The sequence below is a fragment of the Poecile atricapillus genome, chromosome 1 (genome assembly GCF_030490865.1).
Source record: "Poecile atricapillus isolate bPoeAtr1 chromosome 1, bPoeAtr1.hap1, whole genome shotgun sequence".
Lineage (NCBI taxonomy): Eukaryota > Metazoa > Chordata > Aves > Passeriformes > Paridae > Poecile > Poecile atricapillus.
In genome coordinates this window covers 755,827-781,979 of record NC_081249.1, presented here as the reverse complement: position 1 = coordinate 781,979, position 26,153 = coordinate 755,827, and the positions used below count along the sequence as shown (strand labels likewise).

General features: G+C 59.2%; 2 protein-coding genes across 5 annotated transcripts in view; one reads left to right on the top strand and one right to left on the bottom strand.

Moving 5' to 3' along the window:
• Positions 1-666: 666 nt before the first annotated feature.
• On the bottom strand, positions 667-16,602 carry PGAP2 (post-GPI attachment to proteins 2). Of its 2 annotated transcripts, none has more exons than XM_058857332.1 (6): positions 16,465-16,602; positions 14,281-14,454; positions 12,906-13,158; positions 10,163-10,269; positions 2,444-2,552; positions 667-1,955 (listed from the first exon to the last, which is right to left on the bottom strand). In XM_058857332.1, the coding sequence occupies exons 2-6, from the start codon at positions 14,443-14,445 to the stop codon at positions 1,825-1,827; spliced, it is 765 nt and encodes a 254-aa protein (XP_058713315.1). In that variant the 5' UTR covers positions 14,446-14,454; positions 16,465-16,602; the 3' UTR covers positions 667-1,824. The 2 variants fall into 2 exon arrangements, with proteins under 2 accessions (XP_058713315.1, XP_058713321.1); XM_058857338.1 differs by having other exon boundaries at positions 10,175-10,269.
• A 261-nt stretch (positions 16,603-16,863) lies between these two features.
• NUP98 (nucleoporin 98 and 96 precursor) overlaps positions 16,864-26,153 on the top strand; it is a 33,352-nt gene continuing 24,062 nt past the window's right edge. For 2 of the 3 annotated variants that reach the window (XM_058857053.1, XM_058857035.1), the window contains exons 1-8: positions 16,864-17,040; positions 20,370-20,473; positions 20,858-20,959; positions 21,120-21,299; positions 21,984-22,123; positions 23,577-23,684; positions 24,259-24,442; positions 25,299-25,462. In XM_058857053.1, the coding sequence (XP_058713036.1) occupies positions 20,401-20,473; positions 20,858-20,959; positions 21,120-21,299; positions 21,984-22,123; positions 23,577-23,684; positions 24,259-24,442; positions 25,299-25,462 (951 nt within the window). In that variant the 5' untranslated portion in view covers positions 16,864-17,040; positions 20,370-20,400. The remainder of the gene's footprint in view (positions 17,041-20,369; positions 20,474-20,857; positions 20,960-21,119; positions 21,300-21,983; positions 22,124-23,576; positions 23,685-24,258; positions 24,443-25,298; positions 25,463-26,153) is intronic. The other variant, XM_058857044.1, reaches the window with a different exon arrangement.

Here is a 26,153-nt window from a genome sequence, read left to right as displayed (position 1 = left end):
TGGCCCAGCACAGCAGGATGAGCTCATGGCTCATCCCCTCCCAGCTGCTCCAGAGCGGCCACAGTGAGGGCAGGGCCCCACCAAGGCCCGGGACAGGGGGAACCAAGCCTCCGGCAGCTCCCCTGCCCCTGGCCCTGCCCCAGCCCTCCTGGCTCCAGGGTCTGTCCCCGGGGCTGGGCTGGCCCCTGGCCCCGCAGCATCCGTAAGATCTGCAGGATCTGCAGCCGAGTCAGCGGTCCCCAGAGCTGGGTGGGGAGCAGGGCCGCCAGCTGCAGGCTGGGCTCAGTCCCACGCCTCCAGCCCGGATCCCGGCTAGTTCCCAGCCTCGCTGAACCTTCCCAGGCTCCATCCGGCACCCGGGGGCCACAGCCCCAACAGCCAGGATCCAGAGCCCACACCCCAGAGATCCCCATCCTGCAGGGATCTGCATCCTGAGCCCCAGCTCCAGGGATCCACACCCCAGAACCCCGGGGTCACATCTTGCACCCCAACTCCACCACCCAGGATCCACATCCCACACTCCAGCCCCGGTGCCCGGGGTCCCTGTCCCCATTCCATCCCCCACGCTGCTCCTGGTGCTGCTCTGGACCTGCTGGCTGTGCCAGGGCTGTGCCAGGGCCACGCCAGGCTGAGCCAGGTGGAAATGCTGTGGAATTTGCCGAGAGCTCACAAAAATACTTAGTGCTTTATTTCCACCTCAAAGCCAAGGCGCTGCGGGGGCAGCGCGTCACACGCATGCAGGGACACGGATGGAGCCCATGGATGGGGACACTGATGATGGACACGTGCAGCAGGACCTGCTGGAAGCCAGCTCAGCCCCAGCTCTGCCAAGGCCCCGCAGCTCCCATGGGAGAAGGCTCTGCCCAGCCCTGGGATGAGCACTGGGACATCCCAGGGGACTCTCGGTGGTGGCTGTGCTCAGGTGAAGGGCAGGGAGGGAGCCACGCTGGTCCTTCCTGGCCAGGTGTGGGGTGGGATGAGCCCTGGCAAGTGCAGACCTCCCCAAAATCAAGACAGCTCCAGCTGTCCCTTCCAGCAGCTTGGGGACACTGTCAGACCCCAGCTGCCATCCGGCCATGTCCCCCATGCCCTGGCAGCCAGAGCTGCTTGTTGGGAGCACTGCTGAACCCCAGCAGTTCCCAGCTCCCACCCCAGGGCACAGGGGAATCCCTGGGGACACTGGGGACAAGACCTCCAGCATGAGCACACTCAGCCTTCTAGCTCAAACTGGGTTGGAATGGGCACAGCATCCCTGGGGCAGCCTGTGCTGCTGGGGGGGCTTCTGGGAAAGGCAGGAGTGAGACGTGGATGCTCCCAGCTCTGCCCTATGTGCTCCCACCCCGCTCTGGGCAGTCCCTGCATGGCCCAGCACCTTCCTGCTCCCCTCCTGGGAACTCAGGCACAGATGGGCCCGGACCCTGCCCCAGCCCAGTGCCTGAAGCCAGCCCAAAAGGCCACCAACCCATTTCTGAGGACATGCCCCAAGACCCCCAGCCTGGAGGAGGAACCGTGAGACCCCCAGGCCAAAAAGGACAGGGCAGGGCTGGACCCCATGCCCTGACACCAGGAGCAGCATCCTGCTCTCCCTGGAGCATCCTCCAAAGGAACAGGCAGCAGGCTCCTCCTCTGTCCTGCCCTCCTGGAGCTGGCAGGGAGCCGGGACAGGGGGTCCCCAGGAAGAGCCCACAGCTCCCCTGGACAAGAGCTGCAGGTGCAGCTAGGGACAGACACTCCTGGGATCTCGGGATGATCCTCACAGCAGCTCCACAGCAAACAGCCCGGCCCTGGCAGGAGGGTGAGAGGAGCCCCCAGCAGCGGGGCTGGCTAGAAGTGCTTGTCCTCCAGCAGCGAGCTCACCACCAGCTCCTTGTTGCCGAAGTCCCAGAAGGCAGTCATGTGGAAGGCCATGTTGGAGAGGACAACCAGGTACTCCAGGAAGGCGAAGACAGTGTACACTGGGGGAGGAAACACAGAGGTGTGGATGCAGACCCACAGCTGCATCTGCCCTGCCAGCTGGAGGGTCTCTGAGCACCCTGTTTGGGCCAGCAGAGCAGGGGCTGGGGGCTTGACCCCCACCAGGGAAGAAGCGTGGCTGGGCACCCGGAGCTTCCCTGGGCTGGGATTTGGAAGGCAAGGTGTCCCATGAGGAGGATTGCAAACATCAGGAAGAATTTTTGGACATCAGAAGGAATTTTTTCATAGAAGGAGTGGTCAGACACTGGAAGAGGGTGCCCAGGGAGGTTTGAAGCCCCCATCGCTGGAGATGTCCAAGGAAGGGCTGGATGTGGCACCCAGTGCTCTGGGTGGGGGACAAGGTGGGCATCGGGCACAGCTGGGACTTGCTGATCACAGGGATCTCTTCCAGCCTTAGCTAATCCTGTGATTCAGTGATCCTGTGACTACCCAGCCCCTTCCCCACACACCCCCCAGGCAGCCCCCTCACCTCCAGGGCCGCAGTACCAGTTGTGGTGGAAGTAAACGCACACGGCGAACGCAAACGTGATGAAAGTGAAGAAGAAGAGCAGCTGCTTCCACTTGTACGACTTGCGCTCCTGGAACAGGCCAAGGGCTGGGTGATGCTGGAGTGGCCATCCCTATCCCCATCCCATCCTATCCCCATCCCATTCCATCCCATCCCCATCCCATCCCCATCCCATCCTATCCCCATCCCCATCCCATCCTATCCCCATCCCCATCCCATCCTATCCCCATCCCCATCCCATCCTATCCCCATCCCCGTCCCATCCTATCCCATCCCCATCCCATCCTATCCCCATCCCCATCCCCAGGAATGCCCTGGCCCTGCACAGCCCTGGGGGTCTCCACACCCTGGCTCCTCGTTCAGAGCCCCCCAGGCCAGGCCCAGGGGTGGCTTTGGCAGGGCTGTGCCCGGGGGCACTGGGGGCTCACATCTACACAGAGATACAGGGAGTGAAGGAGCCACGGGGTCCCAACAAGTATGGGGCCCCTGGTGCTGGAGTGCTTGAAGGACTCCTTGAGGACAGGCCAAAGCTCTGCCAGAGGCAGATCCTCTGGCCCAGGTGGCTGCAGGTGGCCCCAGGGCACGGGGAATTCACGGGGTGCTGCACCCCCTCACCCACAACAGCAGCAGGGAGGAGGAAACCACATGAAGGGGCGGCAGGCGGGGCGGGTGCTGCGCTGGAGAGCTCGCCCAGCACGCCCTGGCACCGAAGGGGCCCCATCCTGCCCCCAGCACCACCTCTGATGGGCAGGAACACAGCATGGGAATGCTGCCAGCAGCCCCACACCCCCTGCTCACTGCTTCTGTGCCCCAGAGCTCAGCCTTGTGACAACCCAGGGGCCAGGCCTGTCCCCTATATGGGCTTCCCTGACCCACTGCCAGCACCCCAAAGCTGGGGGCTGTGGGTGGAGCGACCCCCCGTTCCACCACAGCAGGAACTGGCTCCAGTTCCCTTCCTCTCTTTCTCCCATCACACTGAGGGTCACAGATAAGGATCCTACAGCCTGGGAGGCAGAGGAACCCCAGGCCATGTCTGGAGCCCAAGGAGGGTGCAGGGGAGCCCTGGAGCATGGGGGCTGCAAGGGGGTTCAGCCCCACAGAAGGAGCTGGGGATGCCGCAGACAGCCCAGGCTGTTACAGGTGGGAGGGGAATTTCCCCCTCGGCTGACGCTTCACGTGAGACAAAGATTCCATTCTGAGGGAGTGCTGATAGTAAGGAAAATGTAAATTTCCCCATCACACTTTCCATTACCCCCGGAACGCGTGCCAGGGGCTCGGCCGGGGAGGAAAACCCAGAGGGGAAGGACGGAGTCAGGGCGCTCCCGCACGTGGGGACACGGCAGGGCTGCTCCTTGTGCCGGGCTGCCGGTCCCTGCCGCCCGCAGCAGCGCAGCCCAGAGCGCCTGGGAGCGGCACCGGCACCGGCAGAGCCCCGAGGCGGGCCCGGGGCTGAGTTTCACACCGGAAAAGCGGCTGGGAACAGCCGCGCTGTCACCGTGCTGTCACCGCGCTGTCACCGCGCCCCACGGCAGGGGCTGCGCTGAGCCCCGGCACGGCCCCGCCGGGACCCCCAGGCTGCTGCTCCCGGGAGCCCCGGGCACAGAGCAGCTCGGCTCCTGCAGCTCCGACACCCTGTCCTGCTGCAGGAGCCCGACACGGCCCTGTAGGAGCCACCCCCGGCTCACCACACTGCTCCTGCACCTCCGGGTGCCCTCCGAGCTCCCCCTCTCCCGGTCTGCGCCGAGGATTATCACACGGATAATTAATTAGGCGTTAATCCCTAATGCCAGGGCACGGCTGGCTCAGCCCAGTGCCAGGGGATTACAGGGCAAGGGCCCCAGGAGGTGGCACATGGGGACATGGCACGATGCTGAGCAGAGCTGGCTGGGAAGGTCCCTGCAGGAGCTCGGGCAGCATGGTGGGACAACAGGAGCTGCTGGACAGAGCTGCCCATCCCCTCACTGCCCTGCTCAGGGCTCAGGCACTGTCCCTGCTTCCCATGACCCCAGGGAGTCAGATGGTGGCCAGAGAAGGACACCAAGATTAGAGGGATGGAGCACCTCTGCTGTGAGGAAAGACTGGCAGAATTGGGATTGCTCAGCCTGGACAGGTCAGAGGACAGGACAGCCCCCAGGTCAGAGCCCTGGAGAGGAGCTGGCAGCTCCAAGCAGCCTGGCAAGAAGCCACCAAACTCTGGCTGCCTTCGAGGAACAAGAGGGATAAGAAAATCCCAAGGACAGGGTGCTCCAAGCTGAGCTGGCTGGAGCTGCCGGGCTGGCACAGCTGTGGCTGCCAACTTCCTTTTGGCAAGACAGACCGGGGCACCCACGGCCCCTGCAAGCCCCCCCAGTGTCACCCCAGCCCTCCCATGTGTGTCTGGCCCAGAAAACCACGGGGGAATTATATTTAGTGCCCAGCTGGCGGCCGGAGCTGAGGCACATTGCGGCACATGAAGGTGAGTCAGGAGCAGGGCCAGGCCGGGCAATGGGGGAGCTGGAGCAGCAGGACACAGGGGACACACTGCTCCCTGCCCATGGAAGGTACCGGGGGTCTCCTTCCCCCACCCTGGGCAGCCCCAAGCCACGCTCCTGTGAACCACCAGCACGGAGCCACAGGAGCCTCCAGAGAGGAAGAAGAGCTGTGCCCACCCCTCAGCTCCTGATGGGGACAGGGATGACAGTGATCTTAACAGCTCGCTCTGCAGGGACCTGCAAGCACTGGCTCTGCCCTCGAGCCATCATCCCTTCCTGGGGCACAAGTGGCACCTGTGGGCTGTGTGTCACACACCAGACCCAGCTCCCCTCAGGGGTTTGTGGGTCCCTGCAGAGAGCCCAGAGCCAAAGGGCCCCACACAGAGCTCAGCTATTTATGGAGGGCTTGTCTGAGCCACCGCCAGTGCTCCTGGGGGCTGTGAGGAGCTGAAACCACATGTGCTCACCAAGGTGCTTGTGGTCCCTGCTGCTGACACGGCCCTGCCGTGGTGGGGACACAGCTGTCACCCTACTCCAGCTCCCAGGGCTCAGCTGGGCCCAGGGGACACGGGGGGCTGTGCCCCAGAGGCTCCTGTGCCTTTGCACTGGCTGCAGCCCAGGCTGGGCTCAGCCCACGTGCCCTGTGGATGCCAGGGGAGCAGGATGGCATGGGATAGAGCCCAGGGGCCGGTGACAGAGCAGGACCCAGCTCCACTGGCCACAGCATGGACTGGAAGGGATCTCAGAGCCCACCCAGTGCCATCCCTGCCATGGCAGTGACACCTCCCACTGTCCCAGCTGCTCCCAATGTCCAGCCTGGCCTTGGGCACTGCCAGGGATCCAGGGGCAGCCCCAGCTGCTCTGGCAATTCCATCCCAGCCCCTGCCCACCCTGCCAGGGAACAATTCCTGCCCAAGATCCCAAGATCCAGCCCTGCCCTCTGCCACTGGCAGCCATTCCCTGGCTCCTGGCAATTCCTGCAGCCCTTGGCCCCAGTCCCTCTCCAGCTCTCCTGGAGCCCCTTCAGGCCCTGCAAGGGGCTCGGAGCTCTTCCTGGAGCTTCTCCCCCAGCTCTCCCAGCCTGGCTGCAGAGCTCCAGCCCTCAGAACATCTCCGTGGCTCCTGTGATGGGCCTGAGCCAGCCAGCCCGTGGCCACCACAGGCACACACTGGTGTCTGCTGAGGCCACCAGCCCCAGGCTGGGGGAAAATGTGTTTGCAAACAAGAAGTGAAACTGCTCTGCCTCACTGCCCAGCTCTGTGCCTCGGGGCTGGGGGGAAGGAGGGTTTTAAGGGTGAGCAGCCAGCTGGGAACAGCAGAGCTCAGGTGGGAATTACCATGCCACAGCCAAGCACAGGGTGCAGTGATCACTCACAGCTGGAGGCTCCCAGGGTCCATTTCCCTTTTCCACAGAATCTTCCTCCTCTGCTTTGCCCCTTCCCCTCCTTTTCTCTCTCCTGCTTTCTCTCTTCTCCCCTCTTGCAGAGTTTTTTTTTTTCCTTTCTCTCACCATCTGCCACCTCGTAACTGGAAACCGCTTGTACTTCCCCATTACAAACCAGTTCCTCCACACCTTCCTGCCCTCGCAGAACAGCAGTTGCAACAGGAGCCCCGCCGGGGGAGAAGCTTCTGCAAGACCAATTCCTGTCCCTCCTACCCTGCCAGACCTGGGGAGCTTCACCCCCTCCAGCAGCGCTAAAAGCAGTGCCAGCCGTGGGGCTGGGAAGGCACTGCTCTCTCCTCCAGACAGACACAGCTTTCCAGCTCCCCACATGGACTTTGTCCTGGAGAGGGTCCCCGAGAACCTGAACCCTGTGGGGACCCTGTGAGGAGGAGGGAAGGATGGAACACTGCGGGGCTGGAGCCATCCCTCACCTGTCCCCTCCTGCCATCATCAGCTCCAGGGCTGGGGACAGCAAAGTGAACAAAGGCCCCCACGAGGGACACAAACTGAGCCAGTCTCTGTCCCCAAGGTGCCACACAGAGGGATCAGCTGTGCCCTGGCCTGAAACAGCCCCACGAGTGTGCCTGGGCACCTCACTGGCACTGCCCAAGCCCTTGGATGTGGCAAGGACGCGGCTGTGGCACCTCCTGCGTCCTGCTGTCCCACCTGCCGAGCCAAGAAAGTGTCACAGGAGCTGTGCCAAGCCTGCCAGGGGCCACCAGCCGTGAGCAGAGGGCTCGGAGCCTGAGGAATCCAGGCCGAGAGTGGGACAAGCCCCAGGAGACGCCGCTCGGCCCGCAGCACCCGTGGGAATGGTTGGCGGCAGGAGCCAAGGCGCAGCACCGGACACGGGGACGCGGCGGCTGCAGGGACCAAGGTCCCTTAGCCAAAGGTGACACCTGGTGGTGTGACAAGCACCGTGCCCTCCTCACCCCGACACAGCCGGCCTGGGAGCTGCGTCACTCCGCAGCGCCTTCCTCCTCCTCCTCCTCCTCCTCCCGCAGCCGTCACCCTCGTGCCCTGGGCGACAGCTCCATCCTGCGGCCCCGCACGGAGCTGGCACAGGGACACCAGCTGGCACAGGGACACCAGCTGGCACAGGGACACTGCACCCCCGGTGGCCTCAGGTCAGGGCTGGCCCTGGAGGGCTCCTGTCAGCTTTGGGGGGACTGCACACCCCCGAGGATGGCTCCCCTCCACCCGCAGGGCTGTTCCAGGATGGGAGGAGGAAGCGGGTGGTGGCACTGTGCCAGGTGGTGGCATGCTCAGCCAGGATGTCACCGTGTCCCCTGTCCTTCCCCCCAGCGATGTGCAGATTCCTCCAGTCCTCGGGCAGAGTCACAGAACCAACGAGGCTGGAAAATCCCTCTGAGATCACAGACTGCAACCGCTCCCCAGCAGTGCCAAGGCCACCAGTAACCCATGTCCCCAAGCGCCACATCCACATGGCTGTGAACTCCATGTGACTCCACCCCTGCTGCCCTGGAGGGGTGCACAGCCCTGCCTGGAAAGGAATTTCCCCAATATCCACCCTGAGCCTCCCCTGGCCCAGCCTGAGGCCTGAGCTCTCCTCCTGTCCCTGTTCCCTGGCAGCAGAGCCCGACCCCCCCGGCTGTCCCCTCCTGCCAGGGACTTGTGCAGAGCCACAAGGGCCCCCTGAGCCTCCTTTGCTCCAGGCTGAGCCCCTTCAGCCCCTTCCCCAGCTCCATTCTCTTCCCTGAACGTGCTCCAGCCCCCAAAAGTCTCTCTTTGCCCTGAGGGGTCCAAAGCTGAGCCCAGGATTTGGGATGCCTCAGCCCTGCCTGCTGCAAGGGAGATGAGGGACCAGAGGGTGACGTGGCAGGGGAGGAGATCCGGGGCCTTGGAGGGCTCACCCAGGGAAAAGACAAGCCAAACAATATCACAGAAATAAAGGAAGCTGTGGGAAAGCTGCCAAGGAATGGCTGCAAGCTCCTGCTATTCCCATATCACCAGAGAGAGCAGATCACTTCCCAGTGAGTGAAGAGAATCCCAGCACCTCCCCAGGTCCCTTTCCTAAGGAGTTTTAGAGCCAAATAACTGCTGGAAGCTTCTTTTCCAGGTCTCTGGAGTAAGGCATCAGGGACAGGCTCGGTGAATTGGCGGAAGGGGAGGAGAAACAGCAGTGACGGAGCAGGAGCTGCCCTGGCACTGCAGAGCTGGGCCCCCCAGCACTCATCCTGCTGGGACACGGAGCCCAGGCACAGCACTCGCCCTGCAGCCTTGCTCACAATCCCTTGGGAGAGCTTTGTCCAGCCTCACCAGCCCTGGGACACAGGCACACACCTCCCAGGGGCTCTGCAAACCACCACCTTCTGGGGGCACAGCCCCAGCACCCCTCCCCACTGAACACTGGGAGCACGGGGATCAGCTGGGGAGAAGGATCCAAAGGGAAAGGACACAGAGATCCAGGGAGCCCACATCCACAGGGGAAGCCAAATGCGCAGGAGCCACATGGGCACAGAAGCAGGTCCCACACAGCCCCAAACCTGGATGTCCTGTCCTGCCCATGGCTGTCAGTGCCCAGTCCAGGACACTCCTGGATGTCCTGTCCTGCCCATGGCTGTCAGTGCCCAGTCCAGGACACTCCTGGATGTCCTGTCCTGCCTGTGGCTGTCAGTGCCCAGTCCAGGACACTCCTGGATGTCCTGTCCTGTCCTGCCCATGGCTGTCAGTGCCCAGTCCAGGACACTCCTGGATGTCCTGTCCTGTCCTGCCCATGGCTGTCAGTGCCCAGTCCAGGACACTCCTGGATGTCCTGTCTTGTCCTGCCCATGGCTGTCAGTGCCCAGTCCAGGACACTCCTGGATGTCCTGTCCTGCCCATGGCTGTCAGTGTCCAGTCCAGGACACTCCTGGATGTCCTGTCCACCTGCCCCATAACCCAGGACCACCCTGGATGTCCTGCCCACAGCCCAGGACTCACACCACAAACCAGCACAGCACAGAAGCTGCATCCAGGCAATGGGGTCAGGAGCCCCTGGCTGGATCCTCCACCAGACCTGCTGCCTCCTGGCCAGTCCCTGCACCCCCTGACCCTCCCCAGAAAAAGAGCCAGAGCCAGCCTGCTCCACAGAGTCATTCTGGAGCAAAGGGAGAACAACTCCTGCTGCCCGCTGCTCCCAGCCTGCAGGACCAGCAACTCCCAGCACAGGGAAGCCAACTTCAGCTTAGAAACAGGCATGGAGAAGGGATGAGCAATCCCAATCCACAGGGATGCCAACAGTGGTTTCCAATATGATCTCTCAATGAAAACATAATCAGATACTGGGAGGAAATCCATCCCTGGCAGGGTGGGCAGGCCCTGGCACAGGGTGCCCAGAGCAGCTGGGGCTGCCCCTGGATCCCTGGCAGTGCCCAAGGCCAGGCTGGACATTGGGAGCAGCTGGGACAGTGGGAGGTGTCCCTGCTATAGCAGGGATGGCACTGGGTGGGATTTAAGGTCCATTCCAACCAAAATCATTCTGTGATTTAATGATAAACCCAGAAAACAGGAAATTAAACACTTCCTTCCCACTTTGCTTTGGTAAATAATGGATTTTGGTGACTTCTTCCATTTCACCTGCTGCTGTTGGCTCCTTTAGCACCTGTTATTTCACAAGCAAGGACAGCCAAAGCCCTCCAGTGCCAGCCCAGAGCCTCCTGCCAACTCCCAGCAGGGCCCCAGAGCCCCGTCCCAGTCCTGGCACAGCCCCCAGAGCCCCCTCCCAGCTCCCAGCAGAGAGAGAAGAAAGGAAAGTGTCTGTACCTCGGGACTTACTGTGTGTTTCTTAGTCATTCTCCAGAGAATGCAGGTGAGCAGCATGTGGCCCAGGGCCGACGTGATGAACACGATGAAGGCATTTTCGTGGATTGCTGGATTGACAAACAACAGGTTTCCTGCTCAGCCCAGGACAGGAGCACAAGGGGAACGTGAGGCAGGATTTGGGAGGGCTTTGTGCTCTGCTGGGAGCCCCAGCACCCCAGTGGTGCTGGAACTCCAGTGGGGTCTTTGCAGGAGACAGGCACAGCATGGCTCCACAACCTGCTCGTGCTGCCTCAGGGCCCCCTGGAAGGGGATGGAAGTGCCTGGAATACTTATTCCAAAGTGCCAGGAGGGTGTTTCTGTACTCTGGGACCATTGCTTCACACAGCTGTAAACTCAGGAACCCTTGGGAGCAGCTCAGCATTGCCACTGCTGCTCTTGGGGTGGGGAAAGTGAGGCACGGAGAGGGGGGTGCAGGGTGAGCCAGTCCAAAATCCAGGAAAGTCATCTTCTGGCCCTCTGTATTACCTGTGTGCCCATTAGCAGTCATCAGCTCATCTGCAGCGCTGAGGTTGCCCCATGCACACCTGGAGTAGCCCAGGTCCAGGATCAGGCTGGGAAAGCAGCTGGAGCAAGGCTAACAGAGCTGCTCCCAAGGCCCCAAACCCCACACAGCCCCTGCACCTTCAGGTGAGATTTCCATAAGTGCTGCTCTGGAAAGCATTTCCCAGCCCCTTCTCCAGAAACTGACCCTCAGGCTCAATTCCAAGCACCTGAAGTGCAGGAATGACCGTCCCTGTGTGCCCTCTGCCTGCCAGGGGAAGGGCAGCACGCGAGGAGCGAGGTAGCAGCAGGTGGGAGGTCAGGCCGGGCTGTCCCGCAGGGCTGATTAACCTGAGCACGGCAGCTCAGGGCTGACACTTTCCCCACAGCCAGGGATTAGTCTGGGATGAGGATCCCAGGAAATGGGTCAGCCTCGGCTCCTGGGGCTCTCTGCCCGCTCACACCTCGGGCTCCCCTCCCAGGGCTCTGCACGGGGCTGGGCCAGGCTGGCCCAGGTGGCCAAACCTCAAAGCTGCACCTGCATTTCCAAGGGCAGGGGCTGGAGAAGTCCCCGGGGCAGGTCAGGCTGCAGACCCTGCCATGAGGGAACACTGCCAGGAGCGGGGCAGGGACACCACACCATGGGGACAGGGAATGCTGCAGGAGACAAGGAGCTGGGCAGGGACAGGTCCCAAACCACAGACCTCCATCAGCAGGAGGTTCCTGTCCTGCCATCCTGGTCACTGGGCTCCACCACGGAACATCCTCCCCCCAAAGGCTGGGGGAGACCCTGGGACTCTGTTCACAGCACCACAGCCCTGAATCCCAGAATGGTTTGGGTTGGGAGGGACCTTAAAAACCTTTTCATCCCAACCCCTGCCATGGCAGGGACACCTCCCACTGTCCCAGGAGCTCCCAATGTCCAGCCTGGCCTTGGGCACTGCCAGGGATCCAGGGACAGCCCCAGCTGCTCTGGCAATTCCATCCCAGCCCCTGCCCACCCTGCCAGGGAACAATTCCTGCCCAAGATCCCATCCAGTCCTGTCCTCTGTCACTGGGAAGCCATTCCCCTTGTCCTGGCACTCCATTCTTTGTTCAAAGTCCCTCTCCAGCCCACAGCTGGACACAATATCCATCATCACCTTCCTGCTGTGCAGAGAAAGCCAACACATTACTGTCCTGCTGATATATCCCAGCACAGGGTTTGTTCCACTGCAACAGCACCACCTTGCTGGCTCCAGCATTTCAGTGTTCTCCAGTTAATCCCTGCTGCCTCCTCCAGACCTCAGGATGAAACAGCAGCTGGAATTCAGCACTGGCACTTTTGTTGTTTTGAGATGAGACCATGTGGGGGAAGAGAATTTCCCAGGCTGTTGCGGCCAGGTTTTGGACACATGGATTTAACCTGAAACACTCCGATTCTGCATCCAGGAATGATTAGAGGGCTGGAGCCTCTCTGCTCTGGAGCCAGGCTGGGAGAGCTGGGGGTGCTCAGCTGGAGAGGAGAAGCTCCAGGGAGAGCTCAGAGCTCCTTGCAGGGCCTGAAGGGGCTCCAGGAGAGCTGGAGAGGGACTGGGGCCAAGGGCTGCAGGAATTGCCAGGAGCCAGGGAATGGCTTGAGAGTAGGATTTGATGGGATCTTGGGCAGGAATTGTTCCCTGGCAGGGTGGGCAGGGGCTGGGATGGAATTGCCAGAGCAGCTGGGGCTGCCCCTGGATCCCTGGCAGTGCCCAAGGCCAGGCTGGACATTGGGGCTGGGAGCTGCACTCCACTGCAGGTGGGCTGTGAGGACTCTTCCCAATCCAAACCCGTGTGGTATTCTGTGATTCCATGACATTTTCCCCAGGAATTGCTGGGGAAGGTGTATGAATGAAGGCAGCTGGAGCAGAGCCAGCTCAAAGCCCAGCCTGGCTGTGGGATGGAGGGGAAGCAGGATGACCTCGGGTAGAATCAAGCACCAAGGCCTGCTCCAGGCTCTGTCCCCAGCCTGAACCCAGGGCTTCAATCAAGTCTCAGCAACCAAGAACCGTGGGAAGAGCATGGCTATTTGCACACATTGTTCCTCTGTAACTACTGACTTTACTGCAATCTCCGGGGGGTTTTCACTGGTTTTTCCCTCCAGACTGCCTCATGGCAAAGCAGTGGCCCAAGGAAGGGCAGGGCGGGGCAGGGCAGGGCAGGGCAGGGCGGGAGTGACACCTACCATAGTTTTCAGTGGAGGACACGTAGGTGAGGATGAGGAGGGCGAAGTTCTCGAGCAGGTTGAGCAGCAGGGTGACGTGGCACAGGCGCAGGTAGCGGGGGTGGGGGCAGTGGCAGCTCTGGTAGTGGTTCCAGTAGGCCACGGCCACGAGGACGCGCGGGGCCGAGTGCAGGCCGATGCACAGGCGCCACACGTAGCGCTGCGGCGTCTCGCCCCCGATGGCCGCGCTGATGGACGGCAGGTAGTTGGGCACCTGTGGGGACACGGGCTCGTGGGGACAGGCACCCGGCACAGCATCACAGCCAGCCCCTTCCAGACACTGAAACGGTCCTTTTTGAAATTCTAAAGTAGTTTATTCCTATTCCCGAAGCCAGGGAATGTATCACAGCAGCGCCCCTGGTCCGTCCCATGGGGTCATGGACCCCACAGCCCTGCTGGGGCAGTCCTGGGGTGCTGGGGGCCCTGCCCAGGTACCTGCTCAGGTTTCTTGCCTTTACACTCTTGATTATCCATAGAATCCCAGAATGGTTTTGGTTGGAAGGACCTTAAGGCCCAGGGACACCTCCCACTGTCCCAGCTGCTTCCAATGTCCAGCCTGGCCTTGGGCACTGCCAGGGATCCAGGGGCAGCCCCAGCTGCTCTGGCAATTCCATCCCAGCCCCTGCCCACCCTGCCAGGGAACGATTCCTGCCCAAGATCCCAAGATCCAGCCCTGCCCTCTGCCACTGGCAGCCATTCCCCCTTTCCTCGTACTCCAAGCCCTGCTAAAGTTCTCCTGCTGCTGTGAGATGACTCCTGCCCTCCATTCCCAGCTCGTGTCCAGCAGCCCTGGGGAGGAGCCCAATCTCATCCCACATGGAGCTCCAGGCCCTCCCTCCCCAGACACCTGTGGCTCCTCTGAACCCCAGCAGACCTGGGGGCAGCAGCTCTGGACCAACCCCTCCCCAGGACGATGCATTTCCCTTCAGCTTCCCCACCTCAATTCCTCACGGCAACAACCCCCAGCGTGCCCAGTCCAGACACCAGCCTGACCAGTCTGTACTGCCCTCAGTCCCAGCACAAAGCCAAAGCTGCTGCTGCTGCTGCCAGTCCTGAGGCATCCCAAGGGCAATGAAACAACGCAGCTGGGTCTGGATTCTCTAACACTTGTGGGGGGAAAGCCCAAGAGAGGAGCCCAGGACACAGGGGACAGGAATCCAGAAGGGGGACAGGAACCCAAGAGAAGGGAGCCCAGAAGGACACAGGGGACAGGAATCCAGAAGGGAAATAGGAACCCAAGAGAAGGGAGCCCAGAAGGAGGGAGAGGAAACCCACAAGGACACAGGAGTTCTGTTACTCCCCAGGAATATGGGGTTTTCCCACAGGAGTCTCTCACCCCACAGTGGGTCGCAGTCGTCTCACGGAAGTTGAAGAGCAGAGACCAGATGACGCAGAAGAGGAACCCAAAGAGGGGGCAGAACACCGTCCCGAGGGCCAGCGTGGTGAAGCGCAGCCGGAACAGGATCCCGTCCCGATCCAGCGGCAGCGGGACCTGCAACATCCTGGAAACCTGGGAATAAAGAAACAAATGTCTGACTGGGGTGCTCTGTCCTGCTCCAGGTGCGTTACGGGGGGGGGATCAGCCACAGGCTGGGCTCGATGGCACTTTCTGAAACTCAGTGATTCTGGGATTCTGTCCAGCCCCACACAGCCCTGGGCAGGGACAGACACATGGCTCAGCCCCTCACACCCCGTGTGACCCCAAACACAGACACATCTCAGCCCCTCACACCCCGTGTGACCCCAAACACAGCTCAGCCCCTCACACCCCGTGTGACCCCACAGACACAGCTCAGCCCCTCACACCCCGTGTGACCCCAAACACAGCTCAGCCCCTCACACCCTGTGTGACCCCAAACACAGCTCAGCCCCTCACACCCTGTGTGACCCCATGGACACAGCTCAGCCCCTCACACCCCGTGTGACCCCATGGACACAGGATGGGCAGCACGGACAGGCAGCCACAGAAAATCCCATTGTGGGGACACAGGAGCCTCGGGACTCACAGGGAGCAGGGCTGGCTGTTCCCTGTAGCCCTCCAGAAGGATCTGGCAGGAAGGGCACGTGAACCCTGTCCCGTGCGATCCGTCCAGACCTTTCACTGTGCTCGGGGCAGCGCTGACACAGCCCGGCCCCACTGTCTGTCCTGCCAGGAGCCGCAGCTCCTCTGGCACAGCCCTGCCCTACCCCACAGCCCCACAACCTGAGCCCCACAGCCCTGCCCCACAGCCCGAGCCCTGCCCCACAGCCCTGCTCCACAGCCCTGCCCCACAGCCACAGCCCTGCCCCACAGCCCGAGCCCTGCCCCACAGCCACAGCCCGGCCCCACAGCCACAGCCCTGCCCCACAGCCCTGCCCCACAGCCCGTGCTTGCCCCGCCGCACCCTGCACGGGCAGCGCTGCCTGGAGCTGGGCCAGGGCAGGCTCAGGCTGGAGATCAGGGCAAGGCTCTTCTTTCCCCAGAGGCTGCTGGCACTGCCCAGGCTCCCCAGGGAATGGGCACGGCCCCGAGGCTGCCAGAGCTCCAGGAGCATCCAGGGATGCCCAGGCTGGGCTTGTTGGGGGATCTGGGCAGGGCAGGGGGGCACTGGGGGATCCCGGGGGTCCCTTCCCTCAGGACAATCCATGACTCCGTGCACCCCCGGCTGCAGGATCAGGGCAGGACAAGCCCCACACAACAGGGGAGCCGGGCTTTGTCAGGTCGGGACAGGGCCTGGCAGGCGCCCAGAACAGGGGTGCCCCCCAGCCCAGGGCTCCCCCAGGCCCAGGGGATCAGGCTGGGATGGATCCCCCCTCAGCAGCGCCCGGCTGCCGGACAAATCCGATTTATGGACAATCCCTGAACCATCTGGGCAGTGCCCCAGGGCAGCACGGCCACTCTGCCCTGCCAGCACCACAGTGAGGGACCAAACCCCAGCGGAGGGACCGACCCCAATCACCGAGGGGGCACAGAACGCCACAGAGCCCAGCCCCATGCAGGCTGCTAGGCACCGAGGCAGGGAAATACTTGAGGAAAAAGGCGACAAGAAAGGGAAGCTCCAAAGGGCCGGGAGTGGGTGTGGAGTGGGATCCCCGGCCGGCCCAGGCTCCCCTCCCCGGGACTCGAGGAGCCCCCCAAGGGTTCCCCACGGCTGGGGATGGAGCCCCCCAAACCCTGTCCCTCCCTCGGGGGCTCGGCCACAGCCCCCTGTGCCGTGGGGACTCCCCACAGCAGGAGCCCCGCAGTCTCTGCCCTCCCTCCCCCAAAACAGGACAAATAAAAAGCAAATATTTTGTATCACGTGTTGAATGGCCCCGACCTGTCCTGCAGGAGAGAGGCTGCACCACCCCGAGACCTGCCCCGGGTACCCACACCCCCCTGGAGACCCCCCTGGAGACCCCTCCCCGGGCACCCCCATTCCCCCTCCGCAGGACCCCCGCAGTGAGCGACCCCTCAGGGCTCCCCACATCCCCCAGAGCCCCTCCCTGGGCCCCCCTCCCCACAACCCGCGTGTTCCTCAGTGCCGCACTGCCCCCTCACCGCTCAGCCCCCCTCGCGCTGCTCCATGGCCCGGCCCGGCAGCCCCACCACGCCTCCTCCGCCTCCTCCTCTTCCTCCCTTTCTTCCGCCTCTTCCTCCTCCCGCCCCACAACCCCGCTGCGGCCCCTTTAAGAGGCGGGGCCCAGCTCCCGCGCGCCGGGACACACGATTGGTCCTCGGGGCGGTAACCCCGCCCCCTCAAACGCCCCGGATGTCGGGGCGGCGCCGCGGCACTGGCCGTTCTGGACCCTTCCGCGGCGCCAAGCCCCGCCCCCTGCTCTGCCCGTCCGGCCAATGGGCGCTCCGTGCGCTGCGCCGCTTGCCCAATCAGCGCTGACCTGAGGGCGAGGGACGGGGGGCGCGGCCAATGGGAGGCGGAAGCACTGCGGGAGGGGCGGGGCTGAGGCAGCGCGCGGGGGAGGCCGGGAGTGCGCGCGCGGGCTGTGACGCAGCTGCGGCCCCGTGAGGCGGCGGCGGCACCGCGGGCCCGACCCGGCCCGGCCGCTCCGAGCGGCGCTTCCCGGCACCTGCGGCGAGCACCGCGGCCTGCTCGGGCTGCCCTGCGCGCCACCTGCGGTGAGCACCGCGGCCTGCCCACCCTGCCCTGCTCGGCATGGCTGTGGCGCCGCCGCCGGGCCTTTTGTGCCGGGAGACCGGGTGGTCCCGGGGTGGGGGGGGGGCGCGGGGAGGCCCCGGGACGGAGGAAGGGCCGGAGGGAAGCGGAAGGCCGTGAGCGGGTGGGATTTCTCGGCAGCCCGGCTCTCTCCGGGGTATCTGCCCGCTTTGGGGAGTTTTTAGGCCTTTTTGGTTGTCCCGGTGTGGGTCCGGTTGGAGATTGCGGGTGTTTCCCACGGGGGATACGCGGATCTGAATGCGGGTAACGGCCCGGCTGTCTCCGGGGCCGGGAGTTATTTACTGCCGTGTTAATCGGTTGGAGTTTAAAGTTATGTTGGTTACATGTGGTGAAAGTTATGTTGATGATGTGGGTTTCTTTGGGTGGTTTTAGGGGCATTTTGTGCTTTTCTTGTTAAACTTCAGCTGGATCCCTTTGGCGCGAAGGGTCCTTCCTCAGCGAGCGGGGAGAGCGATGTTTGTGTGAAACTCTCGAGTTTTACTAATTCTGGTCCAGCTCTTGAGTTCGCACAATCCCAGGATCCCAGGGGCTGGAAAAGCCCTCCCAGCCCATGGAGTCCCAGCTGTGCCCGATGCCCACCTTGTCCCCAGCCCAGAGCCCTGAGTGCCACGTCCAGCCCTTCCTTGGGCACCTCCAGGGATGGGCACTGCAAAGCTCCCTGGGCAGCCCCTGCCAAGGCCTGAGCTCCCTTTCCATGGGCAAATTCCTGCTGCTGTCCACCCTGAGCCTCCCCTGGCCCAGCCTGAGGCCTGAGCTCTCCTCCTGTCCCTGTTCCCTGGCAGCAGAGCCCGACCCCCCCGGCTGTCCCCTCCTGCCAGGGACTTGTGCAGAGCCACAAGGGCCCCCTGAGCCTCCTTTGCTCCAGGCTGAGCCCCTTTCCCAGCTCCCTCAGCCCCTCCTGGGGCTCCACACCCTTCCCAGCTCTCTTCCAGCCCCTCCAGGTTTCTCTTTCTCTGAGGAGCCAGAACTGGACACAGCTCTCGAGGTTCAGGGAAGGAGGGGTGGGTGTGAAGTGCAGCAAAATTCACACTGTGGGGGGGGGAGTCTTTCCATAACTTGTTTTTTCTCAGAAAATGATTTCTCAGGTTTCTTCTTAGGTAGAGTTTGACGTTTAGCGATCTCAGAGCAGTGACTTAGAAAAGAGGAACCATGGAAAATGAGGGTCTTGTGAATTTGCAGATAAGGCTGAGAGTCCCAACACTGGACAGCTGGAAATCACAGGTGATTTTTATCTGGCCTGAAAGGGAGATTTACATTGGGGCAAGGGGAGACAGCTGAAAATACTTTATAGGAGTGAAGAGGTGTGTTTGGGAGCAGGTCCCAGTGGAGAGGGAGCTGTGGGGTCAGCCTGGAGAAAAGGATGTGCAGGGTGCACCTTTCCACTCTTCATAACTCCCTAACAGGAGGCTCAGGGTGGACAGCAGCAGGAATTTGCCCATGGAAAGGGAGCTCAGGCCTTGGCAGGGGCTGCCCAGGGAGCTTTGCAGTGCCCATCCCTGGAGGTGTCACCTGGACGTGGCACTCAGGGCTCTGGGCTGGGGACAAGGTGGGCATCGGGCACAGCTGGGACTCCATGGGCTGGGAGGGCTTTTCCAGCACCAGAATTCCATGGGAGATGGTGAGGAAGGCTCAGGGGGCCGTGTTACCCCGTGCCAGGGGAGCTCTCCCAGGAGATCTCACAGCTTGGGGAGCTCTGGGAGTTTGTCAGAACAGCTTTTACCAGGATAATTTCACTGAAGTTCCTCTTACTTCTTTGACTAATGAAGCCTGTAAGGATTTGCCTGTGGAAATGTGCAGACCTCTAACACTCCAACACTGTGGTGTGTGTCTGTTGCAGTGGTTGGAGGTGACAGAAATCATCATTTTAGTTCTTCTGTCAGGGAAGTGTGGGATTGGGCTGGTTGTTCTGGGCTGATTTAGTCTCCAGCTGTTCAGGGATGATGGAAGGCTGTGGCTGCTCCCAGTCTGGATTTGGCTATTCCCAGCAAGTGCTGTTGGTGCTAGGGAAACAAACACTTGAGTTTCCAGGATGGGCAGATGGATGTGGAGATTTCCCTGTGGGGGGCTGTGCTGGGCAGTGCCCAGTCCCTCCGTGCTTGCCTTGGCTGGGAGGAGGTGAAGGGAGCTGCCAAACCTGGGCACAGGGGAAGGGCAGCTTTGGCTTTAACTGGAATTGTTGGCTTTGAGAATATTCCTGGTGTGGGCCATTCTTGGATTGCTCATGTTCTTAGTTCTGCAGTGCTGTGTGTGGAGTACCTGGGAATGTGGGGGAATTCCTTCATTTCCTGCTGAATATGGAGCAGGTGGGGTAATACTAGCATTTTTTTTTGTTACCAGGACATTCTTCTAGTAATGCATATTTTTTTCTGATTAGTATTGTCATTTTCTTCTGGCTAATATGTTTTTTCTTGGATGATTACACCTGTTATTTTTGGTTAACATAGCATTTTGGGGGGTAACACTGGCTTTTTTTAACATCAGCATTTTTGGCTAATATGTTTTTTTTGGGTTAATATGGCATTTTGGTTTTTTAGTTCTAGTTTGTTTGGGTTTTTTTTTGTTATAGTACTGCCATTTGGGGGATAATGTAAACTTTTTGGGGGGTAGTACTGGCTTTTTTTGTTAATCTGATACGGTTTTGGCTAATCTGTAATTTTCAGTGGTGAAGCTGTAGGAAAACACCCCACAGCTCCCTGATAGTGAGCCTGAGGAGCTGTGGGGATCGTGCTGGGTTTGTTGACAAGGGGGTTGGAGCAGAATTTGTACCTGGTTGTGCTTGGGGAGGAGGTTGGGCAGAGGCAGCAGGGAATGTGCTGTAATTAAACCATGGGGTTGGAAGGGGAATTGGGCCCGGCAGAACTCCCTGGAACAGCAGCTGCTGGGAAGTGCAGAAGTGGGGAGCAGAGGGAGGGTGGATTCCTGTCATCCCTGTGCAGTGCATTCCCCTCTGTCCTGTCTGAAGCAGTTGGCAAAGAGGGTGGAACAGGAAGAGCAGTCCTGGAAACCCCTAGGATTGCTGTGGGAAACAGGCTGAGAGGGGCAGGATCTCCAGCCATAATTAAGGGTGACAGTTTTCAGGACAGTGATGTTTAGTGACAGCTCCTCGGCTGTGGTGTCACTGCAGTGTTGGTGCCCTTGACCTCCAGGGGTTCTGGCAGGGTTTGGAATCACACAGTGCCATGGGGCTGATGGATTCCGGTGGGATTGCTGCCCTTGGCACTGAGGGACATGGAAAATCAGCTTTCAGTAAAACCCCAATTCTGCTTTCCAGGTCTAGGAAGGAAACCTGATATATCCCGAAAATGTTTAACAAATCCTTTGGAACTCCATTCGGAGGCAGCACCGGCTTTGGCACAACTTCAACTTTTGGGCAAAGTAAGTAAAATATCTAAGGTGGTTTTGAATGAGGTGCCTGTTCCTGAGTGCAGCTCAGGGAATCCCATGGAGATGGTTGGTCCCTCATGGGATGGAATTGGGGAGCTGCTGGGTGCTCCAGCTGGCTTGGATGAGGTTCAGGAGCCTGAGGCTTCACCCCTAACCAAGCTTAAAGTTTGGGCGGACAACCAGGATTCCATGTCTGCTGTGGAAACTTCCTTCTGTAGGAATGTAATGCTTAGGGAAGGTGGTGTCTCTGGGGTGTTTTGGGGCTGGAACAGATCGGTGCTGGGTTTGTTGGGAAGGCTTGGAAGGAAGAGCTGTGTGTTTGAGGGGTGTTTGTGGAGCTACAGCCTGAGGGGGCTCACTGGGCTCTGCTTGCAGATGCTGGCTTTGGTACGAGCAGCGGAGGAGCCTTCGGGACGTCGGCCTTCGGCTCCAACAACACCACGGGCAGCCTCTTTGGGAGCACGCAGACAAAGCCAGGTACTGCCCAGGGGACAGGGGAAAAACCACCAAACCAAACCAAACCAGGCAATCCCCAACAAAAAATAACCAAATGCCCTCCCAAGCCCAGAGCAAGAACCCGTCCAAGCCCCCAAGCAGAGGAGGTTGTGAAGGATTAACAGCCTGTTTCTGTCTGCAGGAGGGTTGTTTGGCTCAACCACATTCAACCAGCCAGCCACCTCCTCCACCAGCACTGGCTTTGGGTTTGGAACGTCCACTGGAACATCAAACAGCCTCTTTGGAACCACCAGCACTGGTGGAAGCCTCTTCTCGTCCCAGAATAATGCCTTTGCACAGAACAAACCAGCTGGTTTTGGAAGTGAGTGGAACAGCCCCTCTGCTGTTGGGTGGGAGAGCAGTGGGAGTGTACCTGGGGGCTGGGGCAGGGGTCAGGGTGGGGCCAGCGGGTTTCTCCTGAGAGATACAGTGACATCCCTGTGCCCACAGAGCCAGGGGGGAGCCCACATGCTCCTGAATCTGTTGCTGTGATGCCAGCCCTAAATTTTAAATTAAATTGCCAAAGGTGGTTGGCTGGAGTTTTTTATCCTGAAATCTCTTTTAGTTTGATTTTAGGTTTTTATTCTGTGGCAGAGCAGTTACAGTTGGTTTTGTCTGTGGCAGGAGGAGACAGGGAGGGCTGTTAAACTCTTCTGTAATTGCATGAGGCAAAAGCAACTGTTGGCAGCACCTTCTGAAAAGAGAAAAGGAGCCTCACTGATTCTCTTTATTATAAAATGATTGTATTAATTTCTTCCTACTTGTCAGTAGTAGAAGGAACTGACTGCTGTGGTTTGTCTGGTGTTTCTGAGTTAGGGACACTTCTGCAGCAGAGAACTGCACTAGCAGCACCATCAGCTTCCAACTTTGCTGTCAAATTCTTTCTCCCAGCTGTTTTTCCCATTTTCAAACCAGTTTCTAATTTGAATCAAGTATTAGGGTTTAAGTTTTATATTTTGGGGTTTGTTTTAATACTGATGTTGTGATGTTTTTATGCTTTATTCAGACTTTGGTACGAGCACCAGCAGTGGAGGGCTCTTTGGGACCACCAACACCACTTCCAACCCCTTTGGGAGCACATCTGGCTCTCTCTTTGGCCCAACCAGCTTTACTGCTGCTCCAACTGGCACCACTATTAAATTTAATGTAAGTTCTGCTTTTTCTTCTTAATCACTGTGGGAAGTATCCAGTTTTGCAGTTTTTTGTGTGATGTCTTGGTCACTGAGATGAAAACAGAAGTTGAAGTGCAAGTGTTGTGAAATTATTTGGAAACATCCCTTCTCAACACTGTAGAGTTTGAGGCTTGCTGGGTTTAGAGCTGTGCTAATGCTGAAGGAGTACAGGAGCTCCTAAAGCTGAGCCTTCCCAGGAAGTGCTGTGGAGTTCAAGGTGATCCTTGGCAAAAGCTGGCATCAGTAAGGGTTGGAGGTGGCTTGGGGTGGGTCAGAATGAGCAGAGCTCTCCTGAGGCAGGCTGGCTTTGGGAGCAGTGGTGTCCTGCTTCCTCCGGACGAGTCCCCTTTAAGACAGGATTCAGTAACTGCTATGAAGTTGTGTGGCAGTTGGACCAGGAGGGTGGCCCAGTAGAGAGGCTTTGAGGAACTGGGCTAACTGGGGCCTGCTGGAAGAGGGACTCCTTTCCCAAAAAACTTGTTCAGGCAGCTCTCATCCCTCTTCATTTCCTGACTGAGCTGATGTAAGACTGAGGCTTTGGGGGTAGAGCAGTGCTGCTGCCTGGGCTCTTGCAGTGCTGCTGATTTGTACTTCCATATCACTGTTAAAAAGAGTGAAATCTGTGCAGAGCTCCAGGATTTGTGTCAGAAGCTGAGGTAAACTGCTTTTAAAGTGAAACCAAAAGCAGAATTGCTGGGAGTTGTTTTGAGTGTTCCTGGGGCAAATTCCACTGTTGATCATCATTGGACACACCTGGGTGAGGCCTGAGCTGTACAGACAATGATGGAATTATAAAACCGTGAAATCACACAAGGTTTGGGTTGGGAGGGACCTCAAATCCCACCCATTCCCAGCCCTGCCATGGCAGGGACACCTCCCACTGTCCCAGCTGCTCCCAATGTCCAGCCTGGCCTTGGGCACTGCCAGGGATCCAGGGGCAGCCCCAGCTGCTCTGGCAATTCCATCCCAGCCCCTGCCCACCCTGCCAGGGAACAATTCCTGCCCAAGATCCCATCAAATCCTACTCTGAAGCCATTCCCTGGCTCCTGGCAATTCCTGCAGCCCTTGGCCCCAGTCCCTCTCCAGCTCTCCTGGAGCCCCTTCAGGCCCTGCAAGGGGCTCTGAGCTCTCCCTGGAGCTTCTCCTCTCCAGCTGAGCACCCCCAGCTCTCCCAGCCTGGCTCCAGAGGGCTCCAGCTCTGGAGCAGCTCCGTGGTTCCTCTGGACTTGTTCCTAGAGCTTCACATCCTCCTGCTCTTGGGCTCCAGGGCTGGAGGCTCTGCAGGTGGGGTCTTACCGAGCAGAGCATCACCCAGAGCCTCAGCTCTGTGCTTAGGTGTAGGATTTCCCAGGATCTGCAGGGAGTTGTTGCCGTGTTCCCCCAAGTCTGTCTGGATTTTAACCTGTCCCCTCCTCCCTTCCTGGCAGCCCCCGACCGGCACTGACACCATGGTGAAATCCGGCGTCAGCACCAACATCAACACCAAGCACCAGTGCATCACTGCCATGAAGGAGTACGAGAGCAAGTCCCTCGAGGTCAGTGCAGGGGGACAGCCTTAGCCTGGGCCTTTCTGGGCCACACTTACTGTCTGTGCTCATTAATGGAAAAATATTAATGACCTTCAAGATCTGCATCACACACAAGGGGTGTTGTAAAATAAAGCACTTGATGCAACACCACCTTAATTGCAGTTGGGTTTAAATGTTAATGCAGGTCTGGATGAGCTGAAATTCCATCTTGTCACAAGGATATGAGATCCTGTTGGGAACAGCCCTGCTCTGCTGAGGAAACAGCAGGATCTCAGACAGAGCTCACTTGTTTATTATAAACTAGTGTTCCCAAGCATTTACCCTGAGGCCTTCCCATTTGGGGTGGTTTGTTTGACCCTTCAAAACAGATGGCTTATAAAAAGATCTGGAAAAGCTCTGGGAAGTCAGATTGAAGCCCAAATGTAGATCTAAGTTCAGGTTTGATGTCCTTATTTTTAAAAATGTGGATATTGCAGCTTTTCTTGAGTCTTCACCTTGGTGCAGATTGGGTGCTGTGTGAGTGTGGTAAGGACACTTGCCTGCCCTTGTCCTGTGTAAAAAGAGCTGGATTTTCCTCTAGGAACTCCGCTTGGAAGACTACCAGGCAAACAGGAAAGGGCCCACGAATCCAGTAGGAGCAGGAGCAACTGCTGGCTTGTTTGGCTCTTCCACTGCCACGTCCAGCACAGCCACAGGACTTTTTGGCTCTTCCACTACCAATACAGGCTTTTCCTATGGACAGAATAAAACTGCTTTTGGAACCAGTAAGTACTGCTGGCCCTGGCCTTCCTGTGAGTGCATGTGCAAATACTCTGTTAAACCATTTAAAATTCTGTGATGCAAAACGTTGAAACACTGCTGTGAGCTCAGAGTTGTGCTGGTTGTATTGCCAGCATTCACTGGTGGAGCTCCTTGACAGAGGAATCTGTTTTCTTACTTTTGCTTGGGAAAATTCAAACAACAATTGGATTTTTGTTAGGTTTTAGTGCAGAGTGAAACAAAAATAGATCATAAAATCCCAGAATGGTTTAGGTTAGAAGGGACCTTGAAGCTCACCCAGTTTCACCCCTGCCATGGCAGGGACACCTCCCACTGTCCCAGCTGCTCCCAATGTCCAGCCTGGCCTTGGGCACTGCCAGGGATCCAGGGGCAGCCCCAGCTGCTCTGGGCACCCTGTGCCAGGGCCTGCCCATCCTCATGGGGAAGGGTTTTTTTCCTAATAATGGATATTTGTGTTTGTGGAATTTGACTGTAAACAAATCCAAATCCCCCAGCCTGTAGGAATAGAAGTGTTTGTTGGATGAGCAGAGGTGGGACCCAGGGAGCGTCTGGAGCTGGGCCAGGGCAGGCTCAGGCTGGAGATCAGGGCAAGGCTCTTCTTTCCCCAGAGGCTGCTGGCACTGCCCAGGCTCCCCAGGGAATGGGCACGGCCCCGAGGCTGCCAGAGCTCCAGGAGCATCCAGGGATGCCCAGGCTGGGCTTGTTGGGGGGTGTGGGCAGGGCAGGGGGGCACTGGCTGATCCTGGGGGTTCATTCCCACTCAGGATATTCTGTGTCCTTTTTTGCTGTGTGAATGTGGGATCTGCTGGGTCTGGTCTCTAACTCCCCTTGGTGTCCCAGGTACCACCGGCTTTGGCACCGGCACCACCGGGGGGCTCTTTGGGCAGCAGTCCCAGACCACGAGTCTATTCAACAAACCCTTCGGCCAGGCCACCACCACGCAGAACACCGGCTTCTCCTTCGGGGGCACCAGCACCCTGGGCCAGCCCAACACCAACACCATGGTAAGAGGGCTGGGAACGGGGCCTGCAGGATTGGGATGTTCCTCACATTCCACTGCAGTGTGGTAAAAGCAGGATGCTGAGCTCTGAAGGCTGCCCTGGAGTGAGGAACCTCCTGGCAGTCAGCTTTGTTCCTGGCAAACAGCAACAGTCAGCTGTTCATAAATCATGTTCCCACTCACCTCCTCAAGCAGCTGCTCTCTAGCAACTCCCGTGCTTCTGATCATTCTCACACAGATAATGTCATTCTGTGATGAACCTTCTATGGGAATGCGAGTCCTGGGCTTTCTGCTGACAAATGAGCAGCATTTGTGGGCTTTTGTGTACTATGTAGTTGTAACTTGTGTAACTAGAGGCTTTGGCTCCAGATATCCCGAGTTCTTTGTGAATTTGTTGACTTGTCCCAGAAAACCCTGTGAAATGTTTCTTTTCCATCTCCCTTGCTCAAAGTGATGAGGAGATTCCAGTATCCTTTAAATCATGGAGTGTAAGTTTTTTTGGCTTTTTTTAATTTCTTTTTAGTAACTAATTTCTTGGAGGAGAACTAAAGCTTCTGGAATGCTCTTCACCCCTCCTCTTCCCCCAGCACGAGGGCAAATGTAGCGTTGTTTTATTGCCTGATTTTGTGTGTTGGATCTGTTGTCAGTGCTGGACTTGGAAAAGCCTGGGAGCGTTACCTTAACCTGGTTCCTGT

What these genes read in the sequence shown, in the direction of transcription:
- PGAP2 (XM_058857332.1), bottom strand. Translation starts at nt 14,445, where the DNA reads ATGTTGCAGGTCCCGCTGCCGCTGGATCGGGACGGGATCCTGTTCCGG. An exon ending in GTCCTCCACTGAAAACTATG is followed by an intron (nt 10,270 to 12,905) that starts GTAGGTGTCACT and finishes TTGTCAATCCAG; the next exon opens with CAATCCACGAAAATGCCTTC. An exon ending in CTGGTACTGCGGCCCTGGAG is followed by an intron (nt 1,956 to 2,443) that starts GTGAGGGGGCTG and finishes TTCCTCCCCCAG; the next exon opens with TGTACACTGTCTTCGCCTTC.